This window comes from Fulvia fulva, chromosome 13 (genome assembly GCF_020509005.1).
Source record: "Fulvia fulva chromosome 13, complete sequence".
In the NCBI taxonomy this organism is placed as follows: Eukaryota; Fungi; Ascomycota; class Dothideomycetes; order Mycosphaerellales; family Mycosphaerellaceae; genus Fulvia; species Fulvia fulva.
The window spans coordinates 1,931,599-1,946,412 of record NC_063024.1 but is presented as its reverse complement, the minus strand read 5'-3'; the positions used below and the strand labels follow the sequence as shown (position 1 = coordinate 1,946,412).

General features: G+C 50.7%; 1 protein-coding gene across 1 annotated transcript; it reads left to right on the top strand.

The window, feature by feature from the left end:
* Positions 1–582: 582 nt before the first annotated feature.
* On the top strand, positions 583–1,674 carry CLAFUR5_14598 (2-oxoglutarate-dependent dioxygenase; the record flags this gene model as incomplete). Its single annotated transcript, XM_047913746.1, has 4 exons — positions 583–705; positions 796–960; positions 1,013–1,243; positions 1,294–1,674. 4 exons carry the CDS (start codon positions 583–585, stop codon positions 1,672–1,674), a joined length of 900 nt encoding a protein of 299 aa, XP_047769507.1.
* Between the last annotated feature and the right edge of the window lie 13,140 nt (positions 1,675–14,814).

The window sequence follows — 14,814 nt, the reverse complement described above, 5'->3', positions numbered from 1 at the left end:
AATTTGGGCGCCCTGTAGAACGATATTTCCATTATAGCGATACATCGGCTCTGCCGCGGCGCATCATTATAACGGAGGTCTCACTGTACATCCTGAGTTCTAAGAAAGATCTCCGGGTTCTTAGCGCATATTCTTCCCCGGAATGCTACATGCACCACAACGCGGGACGGCTCTCAGCCCGAGAGCCTATGCATAGCTACGGCCAGGAATCTCTTGACAGACTGACCATTTGACATGATACTTCGTCGATTATGCAGTCCTTCTCAATAATCTTCTGAATCAGCGGCCAATCCCACTGTTTGACTCAATCTATAGGACTTTTCCCACGCTAGAAGCTGAGCATACCAGGTTACCTAACTGTTTCTGCATATATGGCTCGACGTACCTATGTTACCGCTCATGCTTCCTGGATCACCTTTGCATATTGATGTGGGATGTTTCACCTGCCTACCGTTCACTGACATCACTTGATCTCGGTGCGCTCAGGAATGTTCGAGATTTAAAAGTCCAATGGTCCAGGAGGCAATTTCCAGTGAGTCTCCATGCACAAGAGAATCATCACCTCGAGTCAAGATGCAAAGGATGGCCTGTGTTCAAGACGACCACATTGATACTCTGGATTTCTCGCGATACGCCCAGGGGACACCAGACGAGAAGGCTGCGTTTTCGGCTGAATTGGTTGCTAGCCTCCGCGTCACTGGATTCGTCAAATCGTGAGATCGACGAGCTCTTTGATTTGGTATGTTGTCCGACCTCAAGTACGAGATATAACGTAAAGCTCATCAGAAAGTTTAGACTCGTTGCTTTTTCCGCTTGAGCGATGTCCAGAAACTGTCGGCACCGCACCCGCAAGCTCCTTATCCTCACCGAGGATATAGCTATGTGGGCCAAGAATCGATCTCCGGGATCAGTGGCTTCGAAAAGGGCGTCTATCGGATGCCTGCAGTCAAAGACGTGAAGGTATCCAAGAGTTGTCATGCTCTGCCAGTGACATACAAGCTGACGAGGCTAGGAAACTTATGATATGGGGAGCACCGAGGACCACGAATTCCCGAACATTTGGCCATGTCCACAGTACTTGCCTGGCTTCCGGCCCATGATGGAAAGAGCGTTTGCACGACATCACGCATGCTTGAAGATTGTCCTTGAGTGCGTAGCCATGGGTCTTGGTGTTCCAAACGATCTCTTCGTCAAGAAGCATCACGGCCAGGAGCATGAGTTCCGCCTACTTCACTATCCTGAGGTCAGATTGATCTTTTGAAAGGGGGCGGTGGGAACGTCCGGATCGCTGAGCATAGCGATTTCGGTACTCTCACCTTTCTGCTGCAAGATGATGTAGGCGGATTGTATGTTGAAGATCAGCGAGAAGAGCGAGTCTTCCACCCTGTCGTCTCAAAGCCCCACGAAGTTATCCTCAATGTGGGTGATTGCTTACAACACTGGACCGGCGGGCTCCTCAAATCAGCAAATCACAAAGTTACTGCGCCGACACATTCGAACATCGGAGGCCCCCCAGATGCCGTCCCTGAGCGCTTTTCCATCGCATTCTTCGGTAAACCAGATCGGAAGGAACCAGTCTGCGTTCTGCCGGAGTTTGAGACCAAAAATTCTTTGCAATATGATGATGTCACAGCGGGGGAATATAACATGCAGAAGCTGGTGCGAACATATTGAGTGAACAGGGGTCGTTCATGTACTGCTGGAGGGCTGTTGTATTACCCTCAATCGTGAGCAAAATCGTTATTAGCGGCCTAGAAGACGCAGGTGTAGGTGCGAACGTAGATAGCTACAGATTTCTATAGCCAGATAAACGGCGTAGTTCGTAACAAAATTGTATCTTACACTGCTATCCTTTCTCAAGCTTAGGCGCTGCCTACAAGACTGTTAGGAGTAAAATGTGCTGTAGCGCGTGTTCGTGCTATCACGTTATTTGTGTGAGAAGTTATTGTACGGGCTCATATAGGGTGTTTCAAAAGCAGAGTGTGTATTGCATGTGTCTATCTAGAATGGACAGGTGTTGCTCTTGAAGAGGCTGTAGGTGACTAATCAGTCACCTGATTCTTAGCGTACGTGGCCTCAAGTTTTAATAATAGGCTATTGCCTATATATACGCTCGGATCGCGACACACCCCCTTAGCTCGTACGCTAGAGTAAATGAGCTAATTCCTATATAATCGCGTATACCCTATCATAAATACCCCCCTATCTATAACGTAAAGCACTAGTAAGCTAGGAACACTAGTAAGCTAGGAATTTTGTCTTGGCACGACTAACTCGCATTCTTTATTAATCGTTTTCACTACTATCAAATAGAGAACTAGTGAACTTAATACTCTTATACGATTCAGAATTATTCTCTTTTGTTAAATAGGTACGAGTTAGGTAGTAGTAGAAGGCGGTAAGTTATATAAGACGACGAAGAAGGACCTAGCTAGATAGCGTATATCTATATATAAGTATCGTAGGTATAATAATATTAAGGATATAGGTGTCTAGATGTTTCCTAGCCCGGGGCTAGGAAATATTAGTCACGTGCTTGATCACGTGCCCAGTCACGTGCTTGATCACGTGCCCAGTCACGTGATTATTAATCACGTGACTAAGTACGGGTCCACTTATAAGAACCTTAGCGAGTATAAATCTAAGATATAGAAAAGCTACCTAAGAAAACTCTAAATATAAAGCTAAGCGCTAAGCCGGCGGTATATTTAGATAAGAACGTCCTATACTCCCCTACTAGACCCTAATATACCTATATTAGCCTAAGGCGGCCAGCCTGATCGCCTATATACTTAAATCGATAATAAAAGAGATCCTATTAAATAGGTACGAGTTACGTAGTAGTAGAAGACGGCGGATTATACGAAAGACGAAGAAGGATATAATAGGATAGCGTGTATCTATATATAGATAGATGGATTTGTCATTCCCCTGTTCTAGGACCCTATCCGGCCTATATAGGTATATATCTATTGTTATGTACAAAGGGAAACCCGAATAGGTGAAAACCCTTCCCGCCCCCGACTACTCCTTATCTAGTTTAGCTTTCCCTCTAAACGTACGTAGTCTATGTCACTACCCCGTTAGCCCCCGCTCCTAGCCGGTCTCGTCGCGCTACGTCGTATCCTCTCTTCCTACACTGTTCCTACTAGGCGGTACTATTCTAGCTAGCCCTTCTCTAGTATCTAGTTCGTAATACGCCGTAGGTCCTTAGCGTTGTTAAGAAGTGCCCTAATCGTCCGGTTCCTCGCCTTTACTATCCACTCCCCCCTTCCTAGCGACTACCTCGGACAGACGAGGAGTACGTGCCGTACGTTCTAGGAGCGATAGCCGTAGGGGCAGCTAGTATTCGTATATCCTAGAACCTTCCTCTATAATAGGTACCCCTAGAGGCCGATATGTTCGCTTCGTAGTTAGGTTACTATACTACTCTATGCCCTCGTAAGGCGGTAGTAGATGAGCTTCGGGGGGTGCTTAACCGCGGATTTTGTAGCTAACTATTCCTTAGGTTATCCCGCTAGCTAAGGGCGTCTACTATACCCTATAACCTAGTTGTTCTACCTCTCTTTCTATAGTTGCTCTACAAACGATTTCTTACCTTCCTATTATGTTGCTAGCTGTTCGTCCCTTACCCGGTAGTTCGGCTCGTTTCCGGGTCGAATGCCCCTATACGCTAGTACTAATTCGCGGGCCCTTACGACTATACTAGCGATATCCTTCTATACTAGGTACTATGCCGACTTGCCTAAGTAGGAGGTCCGTAGTCCCTAGATATATAGGTCGATCGGCGGTATAGCGGTCTCGTGCTTAAGTATCCTCGTTAGTGTCGACTTATATACCCCGGTGACCTTCCTTAGGTATTAGTTTTGGATCTTCGCTAGCGGCGCGACGAGTCCCTTCGATAGGTAGGCCCTCTCGCCTAAGGACCACACTTGGCTGCTATAGGTAAGGACTGGCCGTATAATAGCCGTATATAGAAGTCGTGACTACCGGAAGTCCGCCCCCTATATAGACGTAGTGAGCCTCTAGTATAATGCTATATTCTGTTTAGCTTTCCGTAATATTGCCTATACGTGCTTCCTCTACCGTAGCGCCGGGTCCACCTATAGTCCGAGGATCCTAAGCTGATTTGCCGGGTTAGTCGTGTGCCCCTATATCTAGATAGAAGCTTATATATTGTAGAACCGTAGCCGGCGCGTAAAGTGTATTAGATTGTACTTTTCTAGGGCAAACCGAGCCCCGTGCCTCCTAGCCTAGTCCTCGTAGATCTTGTACTTCTCTTCTAGTAGCCTATAGTTCTCCTTAGTCGAGGAAGACTACGCTAGGATATTTGTGTCGTCTACGAAGCCGCTCGTAGCGGTGTTCTAGGATTCTAGGGCTGGGAGCAGCGTCGCTATAAAGAAGAGGAATAGAATAGGTACTAGCGTTAAGCCTTACGGGATTCTAGTGTAGACTACTTGAAATAGGCTTCTGTACTAGCCGACTAGGATCGACGTACTACGGTTTTGGAGGTAGGACCGTACGAAGTTGACAAGCCACTTAGGGAGTCCTTTCGACCTTAGGATATAGAGTAGCCGCGGGTATAACACGTAGTCGAAGGCTCCCGATATGTCTAGGCTAAGTAAGGAAGCCACCTTGTCCCTATTCTTATACTAGATGGCCTTTACCTAAGAGGTGATAAGTTCTATCGCGGATAGCGTCGATCGTTATAGGCGCGTACCTATCTAGGTGTCCGGGAGTAGGGAGTATTCCTCTACCGCCTCGGAGAGTCTCGTTATAACTAGCTTCTTAAGCGCCTTCCTAAGAGTATTAAGGAGCGCAATTGGGCGGTACGACTTTACCTACGTATAGTCTTCCTTCTACGGCTTGCGTAGGACCACTATCGTCGATTGTTTAAAAGCTATCGGGTGGTACCCGGTCTGTAGGCAGGCGTTAAAGATCGCTATAACTACTAGGGCTAGTTGATCTCTACACTTCTTTAGTAGCTCGTTTAGGATCCTATCCGGCCCCGGGGCTTTCTTCGCCGGTAACTTCCTTAGTACAGCGGCAACTTCTCCCTCGGACACCTCCTATTAGACCGCGATGCTAGGGGCTAGGGGAGTAGAGCTGTTTATATCGCTTAGATTAGCCTCGACTAGGGGCGGGAAGAACTTGCTAGCTAGTAGACGCGCCTTAGCCTCGGGGTCGCTAACCGGGCCACTAGGCGATTATAGCGCTAGGATAGAGAAGGAGGGGCCCTATATAGGGTCCTATCGGGCCCATTTCGCTAGCTTCTACATCCTCTCTAGCTTGCCGGCGATTTCTTCTACTATAGCCCTCTAGCCGACTACTTTCTCCCTTCGTATTATAGCTTTCTTCTATTAGTATGCCTCCCTATATACGTTCTAGGCCTCCTCGCTATAGCTACTCGTCTACACCCGGCGGGCTCTCCTTGCTTCTCTTACTACCGTAGTGTACTCCGGCGTCTAGTATAGTTTGGACTATATCGTTAGTTAGGCAAGCGGAACGTGAAGTAAGGTCGCTTTTCTTATTTCGTCTGTCAACCCCTAGACTGCTTCGTCTATCTCGTCTTTACTGTTATATTGCTACTACGCGATCTGGACTAGCCTCTTAGAGTCATCGAGGTACGCCTAGATATTGGCCTAGTAGGCCTTTCCCTAGTTTGGCTTAGGGGTTCCCGCTAGTGTACGTTATATCTGTGTCGTAATAGAGGTCCTAACTAGCATATAGTCTGACGACGCCTCGAGTTTATGTTCGATCCTATAGTAGGTTACCGTGTAGTAGTAGCTATCTAAGATCTAGGAGAGGTCGATCGTGCCTTAGAGTCCCCCTCTCTTCTAGGTGCCTAGGTCCTTCGGGGTATTAAGGGCAATTACGTTGCTCGCTATTAAGTCGAGTACTTCGTCGGCTATAGGGTGCGGCTGTATAAGGCTTTCCTAGGAAGGGTAGTGTATATTAAAGTCTCCTACTACGATGTAGCACCCTTGTCTCTTAAGCGCACTGTCTAGGTGTCTATAGACCCCTAGGTCGCGGCTAGACCTCGAGGCTAGCGGTTGTATATATAGGTTGTGTATCTAGGTGCTACCTACGTAGAGGGAGGTAATATCGCCCCCGCCTTCTTCGTCTACGTAGTACACTACCTCCTAGTCGGATTCTAGTATGTCCTTGCTAATATAGAAGCACGTACGGGGTCTGCCGTCGCCTCGTAGGTATGTCGTATAGCCTAGTAACTTATAGGTCGTTAGTCTCTTATAGTACGGGTTAATCTATAGCTCCTAGATTATAAGGACGTAGTAGACGCGCGGGTCCGCCTCGTGTAGGAAATGGTTCTAGACTATATCCTCGCTATAGTTGACGTTATACTAGATAATACTAAGCGTGTCGAGGCTAGTCATCGGCATCGACAATTATTTCCTCTATATCGTCCTATGTCCTACTGCCCTATACGTCCTAGTCTACGCCTATCGGCTATATACTAAAGGGGAGCCGGGCCTAGTTAGATTCCCTCGCCGTAGCTAGCAGAGCACGTGGCCTCCCGTACGCCCTAGGTTGCGTATCCTTTATATCGTTCTCGGCCCTAGGGCGCTTATACCCGACCGCCGCTAGTTAGTTCCGGTATAGGCTAGCCTTACGGTCGCCGTAGAATCTTAGGGCGACGGTTCTGTTTGTGATTGCCTTGTTTTTCGCTAGTTTCCGCTATAGGCATTCCGTACTATACGATAGGTAGTGCCCCGGACAGTTCGCGTACCGTCTCGTAGTCGATGTATAGTCCCTAGATATATAGTCTCCTATATAGTTCGAGTAGGCCTGCTTGTTTGTACACGTGTAGGTTTGGTGTCTATACTGTTAGCATTTGAAGCATTAGAGGACACGAAAGGATAAGGAGTGCTTTTCTACTATCTTAAGGCTATATTACTAGACTAGGCCTTGTTCTATCGCTAGATCCGCCGCTTTCGCGTCTTGTAGCTATACTATTAGCGCCGAGGCCTTCTTGCCTTCTAGCTATTTCCTATAGAGCCAAGTCGCCTTCTGGATTAGAGAGTTAAGAGTGACCGGGTTGTCCTCTTAGAGAGCGCGTAGGTGACCCTAGTTAGTTAGGTCAAACTCCTTAGGCATATCGTAGCAAGGAAGGAATCGTATTTAGTAAGCTAGCTACGAGATAAGGTGATAAGTCTTAACCGCGCTTTCCTACTTATCTAGCACTACCGTATAGCCTCGTTTCGAGAGGTTAGCCCGGAGCAAAAGCTTCCCTCTACGCCCTCCCTCCCTATTTACTCCTTAAGCCAATATCTACCTCTATAGGCCTAAGCCCTTTAGTGCTCTCTATTGACCGACATACGTATCCGTCCTCTCGGGCTATATAGACAGTGTTAGCCGTCGCTACTAGTGTATACTACGCCCTAGGTTTTAACGCCCTTCGCGTTACCGTAGCCTATCTCTAGAAAGCGGCCGTCTATACCTCGTAGGTTTGCTCGGGGCACACACTACGCCGGGCAGCGTACTCCTTACGTTTCTACCTACTAACTAATATAAAGTTCCTTATTACCCTGCCCTCGATCCTCCCCGATTATAGAACTAATCTACTTGTATTATACGTCTTTTCCCCGTCCTAATAGCCGTCTTTTCCTTGCTTAGGCTATCGTCTTTTCCTCGTCGCAATCTACTATGTCAGACTAGGTGCGTTATGTAGCGGGACAGGTAGTGCCTTAGGCAAAACCCTCGTTCCTATACCGGGTGTTTAATAGGCCCTTATAGGCTTCGTCGCGTGTCTACCTACCCACCGTATTGCCCGCTAGTAAACACTAGATTGTTTCGTAGTCCGCTCGACGCCGTTATATAGTCCGCTTAGTTGTTGTTCTATAGTCCGCTCGTCTAATGTTCGTCGCTTAGCCCGCTCGGTTTACGGTCTCCGGAGGTAAAAATTCTGTACTTATACTAGAGGTGTCCTATCGAGCGTATAGGCCACGGTTCCGCGCCCTTCTTATACGTAGAAAGAAGAGGGACTCGCTCCCGATACGAGTACACGCTCGTCGGATAGTTTTTATACCCGTTTTACTAGTAGTCCTCTATTCGCCGCGGCTTCGCCTACGCTACGCGCCCGTCGCGCCTACGACGCTCTAGCGTGAGAATACTTAGCTCTCTCGTAGCTAGACGAGAGGTTCGTAGCCGACACTACGTATAGGTGATTCTCGTCGTCGACCTATATCTATATATATGTCAGGGCGAGAGCCTGGCCTGTGAGATGCAAGGGTGAAAGCGAGAATGCAGGTGCGAAGTGCAGGTGCAAAAGGGTATGGTATGATTGCTACACAAAACAAAAGACGAAGAAAGCAAGAGAGGCCTGGGGAAGGCCAGATATTTATACGCGACCCTCGCTAGTGCGTGTCCCCCGCATCAACAGGGCTAACCCGTGCGAAGCCGCGCTTAGCAGCTTTGCTCAAAACCTTATTCCAACCTGCCCTACGTTCCGAGTCTTCCACGTGCTTCAAGGTTTGGTAGAGGGGTGAATTTGGAGGGCTGGGTCCCGTAGTGAATGTTGCGGGGCATGTGATTCTTGGCGCTCACACACCAAGCTGGACTGTCACTTCTTGACGACTTCTGAGCGCTCTGAGGCTCTTCTGTCCCCACCTTCTGTACACTCTGTGGGGAGACCATGACAGTAGCCCCCCCGAACAAAGCTGAGTTCCTACGAAGCCGTAGTAGTTCCACATATCGAGGATGTTCAGCTTCAGTACCAGGCCTAGGCCTGATGTCATGGTCGATACACCATTGGTAAGCCCCGTCGAAGAGCTCAGATTCGAAGAGCCTGCCGATGTTGACTTCTGGGCCGTCTGCGCGGGCGTGGTATTCTTCGATTGCTTGACGATTGAAGATGATATGTTGGATAGGTTCCCATGAGGTATCCCACTCAGGGCAACCTTGCCATTCGACTTCATACTTGATCGGCGGTAGTCCTTCAACGTCGTTAGGCTCTGCGCGGATTCCCCGGATCTTGCGGACGGCATAGTCGTCAGAAGGTAGGTTAATAGGCTCGTCGACTTCTACTTCATCGGGAGGACCTGGCATGTCTTGGTTTTGGTTCGGGAATGGGTCCTCAGCCGACGGCCGAAGGCGTACGGGATGGAAGACGTCGTGGATCTTTATGTTCGCAGGAAGAGCTAGACGGTAGGCGTGTGAACTGATACGCTCGGTGATCTCAAAAGGACCTAGGTTCTTCCAGTTCAGCTTCTTGGAGGGGCGGTCCGTCTTGATGTTCTTAGAGTTGAGGTAGACCATATCGCCTACTTGGTAGTCGGGAGCTGGCTGGCGACGACGATTGGCTTGATCCTCGTAGATTGCTTGTGCGTACACCATCTCGTCGTGAACTTCTTCATGGATCTGTGAGAGCATAGTAGCGAACGCGTCTGCTGCTTGCTCGTTTGCGTCTTCGGTAGGCGGGAGAGGTTCTTCTGGTTCCATGCCTGTACGAGGGTGGTAACCTCTCGTAGTATAGAAGGGAGAGTAGCCAGTAGTCTCCGAGTCCCAGTTACGAGTAGCGAACTCCACCGCAGGGATATGCTGAGGCCAATCCTTCTGGTGGTAGTCGACGAAGCAACGAAGGACCTGCTCGAGGATAGCGTTCGTAATTTCGGTCTGGCCGTCGGTCTGTGGCTGAAAACTGGTCGAGAGGTTATGCTTGATGCCCAGGATAGCACACAGACGCTTCCAGAAGTGCGAGATGAACTGGGTGCCTCTGTCAGAGGTGATGCTATCCGGGAGGCCTTGAAAGCGCCAGACGAATTCGTAGAACAAGCGAGCAGTCTCCTTTGCGGTCATGCTCCAGCACGGGATCATGTACCGGTCCTTGGAGTGACGGTCCACGATCACTAGAAGGGCCTTTGCTTTCACGCCGCTGAAGGTCTTGCCGTGAGGAAGATCGGTGATAAAGTCCATAGTGATGTGCTTCCACGGACGATCAGGAGCCGGGAGAGGGTGCAAGAGACCGTGGGGACGGTGGCGGTTAGCTTTGGCTCTTCGGCAAGTAGCGCAGTTCAGCACGTAGCGGCGGACGTCCTTCCAGGAATGCGGCCACCAGTAATACCTAGCGAGGAGCTTGTGGGTCTTGGCTACGCCTGGGTGACCCCCAGAGGCGGAGTCGTGGATGATTTGAAGAATCTCAGCTCGGATATTAGAGCCTTCGGGCTGCGGTACGTAAAGCTTCTTACGGAAGTAGACGACACCTTCCTGGAGCTCGCACTCGGACAGCGAGAAGCCCGGGAATGTCCTCGCGCCAGATCCAAGGGCCTGAACTAACTCTTGGGCGTCTATGTCGGCATCGTACGCTGTTCGTACTCGTGCCATAATGCCTTCGGGCTGCTCCTCATTATCAAACCCCTCAAAGTCTGATTCGGATGAGCCGTCGGTCGTTACTGAGCCCTCTTCATCGTCGTTCAAGTCCTCAGCGTCCGAGGCGTATTCTTCAGGCTCGGATTCATCGTCACTCTCGTCAAGGTAGGCAGGAGCGAGCACGAGAGTAGCAAAGGAAGCGGCGAGCGTAGGCTGGCCGTTCGATAGGTACTCTCGAAGCTCGGAAGAGAGGTTGTGCTCTTTGATGACTTGTTGCCCTACGATTTGCCGGCCCCCTCTTCGATCAACTGGAGAGTCACCAGGGCGGCGGGTAAGGGCGTCGGCCATCGAGTTGGCCTTGCCGGGCGTGTACGAGATCACGAAGTTGAACCGGGAGAGGAACTCGCTCCAGCGGGCCTGGCGACGATTGAGCAGCTTGCTCTTCATAAAGTAGACGAGGTTCTTATGGTCGGAGCTTACTTGGACGGGCATAGCAGAGCCTTCGAGCTCGGGGCGCCACTCTTCGAAAGCTTTGACGATGGCGAGAAGCTCCTTGTCGTAGATCTCGTAGTTACACTCCGTGGCGGTCATCTTCTTGGAGAGGAAGGCGACAGGTAACCAGGGGGATTCAGGCGAGCGGCGTTGTAGCAGGACACCGCCCACCACGCCGTCGGATGCGTCGGTCTCTACACGGGTCTCCAGTTCGAAATCGAAGTGCCGTAGAAGCGGGTTCTCAACAAACTTCGCTTTGAGCAAGTCAAAAGCCTCCTGGCATTCGTCGGTCCAGGCGAACTTCTCACCCTTGCGCGTGAGCTTCGTCAAAGGGCGTACCACGCCCGAAAATGCGTGGATGAAGCGGCGGTAGAAGTTGGCAAAGCCTAGGAAACCCTGGACCTCTTTGACGTTCGTAGGAGCATCCCATTCGACGATAGCGTCGATCTTCTCTTGGTCCATCTTGATGCCGTCTGCGGTAATGATCAAACCAAGGAACTTGACTTCGGTCTTCTCAAACTCGCACTTGTCGATGTCGAGCTGCAAGCCGGCGTCTGCGAGCTTCTGAAGGACCTTACAGACGTGCTCGCGGTGCTCCTCCTTGGTCTCGCTGTAGACTAGGATGTCGTCGATGTAGGCAGTGCAGAACTGATCGAGGAACTCCTGAAGGATGTCGTTAATGAAGTTCTGGAAGGTACTAGGCCCGTTACAAACGCCGAAGGGCATAACGAGCGACTCGAACAGCCCGTAGCGAGTACGGAAGGCTGTGAGATACTCGTGTCCTTCTGCCATTCGTAACTTGTTGAACGCAGCGATGACATCGAGCTTGGTGAAGTACTTGGCCTTAGAGAGGCGCTCGAGCGTCTCCTGAATCAACGGTATTGGGTAGCGGTTCTTCTTTGTAACAGCGTTCAAGCCTCGGTAGTCTACGCAGAAGCGTAGACCACCGCCGGGCTTCTTGACGAACATGACGGGACTGCCAGCGCTGGAACGGCTCGCTCGAATGAACCCCTTCTTTAGGTTCTCTTCGAGGTATCTCTTGAGGACGATAAGCTCTTCTCGGGACATGGAATATAACGGTCCGAACGGTGTCTCTGCACCTTCTTCTAGCTCAATCTTGTGGTCGTGAGGGCGATGAGGAGGCAGCTCGTCTGCGGCTTTAGCATCGAATACGTGGAGGATGTGGTGTGCCCAAGGAGGGACCTTCGTAGTAGGGTCGGTAGGTGTACGCTTCTTGTCGAGCTTCTCGAGGGCGATGTCGATATCGCGGAGAGAGGCGGCGAAGACTTGAGCTTTGGGCTGCTTAGCAGCAGTGGTGAAGGCAGCGGCGTTCACCTGGAAGATCTTGGTATACTCAGGACCGCGCTGAGGCGGCGGAGAAGGCGGAGGTGCCGGAGGAACTTCTGGAGGGAAGCTGATAGTAAGGGAAGTCCAGTCGATGATAGGTCGGTGTCGTCTGAACCAGGGGAGGCCGAGGATAAACTTCTGATGCGGTAGGGACGTAAGGAAGCTGGTGATCGACATACGCTTGCCTCCGAGGGTGATTGACGTGTGTACAACATGAGTAATCTTACCAGTGGTAGTCTCCGTGCCGTCAAAGAGTTCAAGGGTGCGAGGGTACTTCAGTTCCTGGGGTTCGAGGTTGAGAGAGGTCGCGAGTTTATAGTCCATAAAAGACTCGCCTAGTGCGCCAGTGTCCATGAGAGTGAGATTGGAAGAAGAGAGTTTCTTTGAGCCGATATTTACATTCGTGACGAACGGTTTGCAAGCGTGGTCCTTGCCCGTCTCGTCGTACAGGTCTAGCTGTGCTGTATTGATCCTCAACTTCTTTCCTCTCTTCACTTTCGGTAAACGTTGTTCTTGGTCTTCATCGCGTCGATGAGGAAGACCTAGGCTTTTTCCTGCTCAGCGGGAGCAGCAGGAGCAGGCTCGATAGCGCCGACAGCGCCGCGAACCGGGTTGCGGGCGTTACGGGCAGCGAGCTGCGGACAGTTGGCTGCGATGTGGCCTGGACCGCCGCAGTAGGTGCAGAGTCCGGCCTGGCGACGGCGAAGCTTCTCTTCGGGAGTGAGCTTACCGTTGACGAGGCCCTGGACTCGAGGGACGGCGGCACCAGCGCTGAGATCCATAGCGTCACCTACAGAGACGGGGGGGAGAGCCGTAGGAGCGGCGGCGCCTAGTGGAGCAGCGAAGTGGCTTCCGGGACCACGAGGCTGACGACCTTGAGAACGGGAAGCGAGGAGAGAGGCGGTGTGTTTCATGTTGGAGTCGAGGCGCTGGCAGGTCTCGACGAGCTCACGGAAGCTCATAGCACCGACGTCCTTGTCCTCGAGGGCTCGAAGAAGCTCTGCTGACAAACCACGGCGGAGAGTGCTCTTCTTGGTCTCTTCGTTGTAGCCGGTGAACCCGATGTCGCGGTTGAAGGCCGCGAGGTACTCGGCGAAGCTCTTGTTCTTCTGGAGGAGGTTGTGGATGGCGTTCTGGGCGGTGGCTCTACGGTCTGGATCACCAAAGGCAGCACGGAGGTCCTGCATCAAGGTGAGGACGTCCGGGCAGCCGATAGTCTGCGTGGCGTTGTCGATGTAGTGTTGTACCTGAGCCGCGGCGTCTCCCCGAAGGAGGGAGAAGACGTACGTGACTTTGTCCTTCTCTTGCGGAAAGTGGTCGGCATTAGCCAACAGCTTGATGGTGAGCTGTGTCTCAAATGCCTCAAACTTGCTCTTGTTGCCGTCGAACTCGTCTGGGTCGTTGACCTTCTTGGAGAAGTGCTGGCGGCGGTTGTCGTCGGCGTGCGGGGCGAGGTTCTGGAAGGTGTTCACAATACCTTGAAGGTATGTTGCTTGGTTGTTTGCTTGCTCGACCTGCTGGGCGGTCTCGCGGAAAGAGGAGACGGTGCGGTTGATGAGAGCGTAGGCGGTGTCGGGGTTGGCGTTTGCCCAGGCACCGAAGGCAGCGGCGTTCGAGAAGGGGATGTCAGTCCACTCACTGAAGTGGAATGGAGTGTCTTGGTTGTCGAGGTTGACACCTCTATCGGTGGCGTGGTCACCCATGAGGATGACTCGAGTGGTTGACGGTTTGTTGGTCTTTTGTGATGTCAGGGCGAGAGCCTGGCCTGTGAGATGCAAGGGTGAAAGCGAGAATGCAGGTGCGAAGTGCAGGTGCAAAAGGGTATGGTATGATTGCTACACAAAACAAAAGACGAAGAAAGCAAGAGAGGCCTGGGGAAGGCCAGATATTTATACGCGACCCTCGCTAGTGCGTGTCCCCCGCATCAACAGGGCTAACCCGTGCGAAGCCGCGCTTAGCAGCTTTGCTCAAAACCTTATTCCAACCTGCCCTACGTTCCGAGTCTTCCACGTGCTTCAAGGTTTGGTAGAGGGGTGAATTTGGAGGGCTGGGTCCCGTAGTGAATGTTGCGGGGCATGTGATTCTTGGCGCTCACACACCAAGCTGGACTGTCACTTCTTGACGACTTCTGAGCGCTCTGAGGCTCTTCTGTCCCCACCTTCTGTACACTCTGTGGGGAGACCATGACAATATAGTATCGCCGGTATTAGTGTAGGTAGATACTAGGTGTCCGGATGTTTACTAGCCTATAGGCTAGCAAACCCTAGTCACGTGATCTAGTTATATAACACACCTATACCTATATACTTGTCCTACGGCCTATATGTTCTTAACACTCCTACTTAGGCTATATAGTCTCCTACAATCCCTTTATATAAGCTAGAGCTACCTTACAAAGTTTTAGAACTACTAGCTATTAAGGGGCTTTATTAACCTATTAGTAGCTATGTCCTTTATATAGTAGTAGTCTACTATAATCTTCTTCTACTACTAGAGATGTCTAATATAGTTATATATAACATTAATATACTTTGACCTTTTATATATATAGGCATCTTTAATAAGTATTAAAGCGGCTTAGTTATTACCTATAAGCTTGACTAGCCTTAGCTCGTTAACAGTGCCCTTACTTACCCTTATACTCGGCTA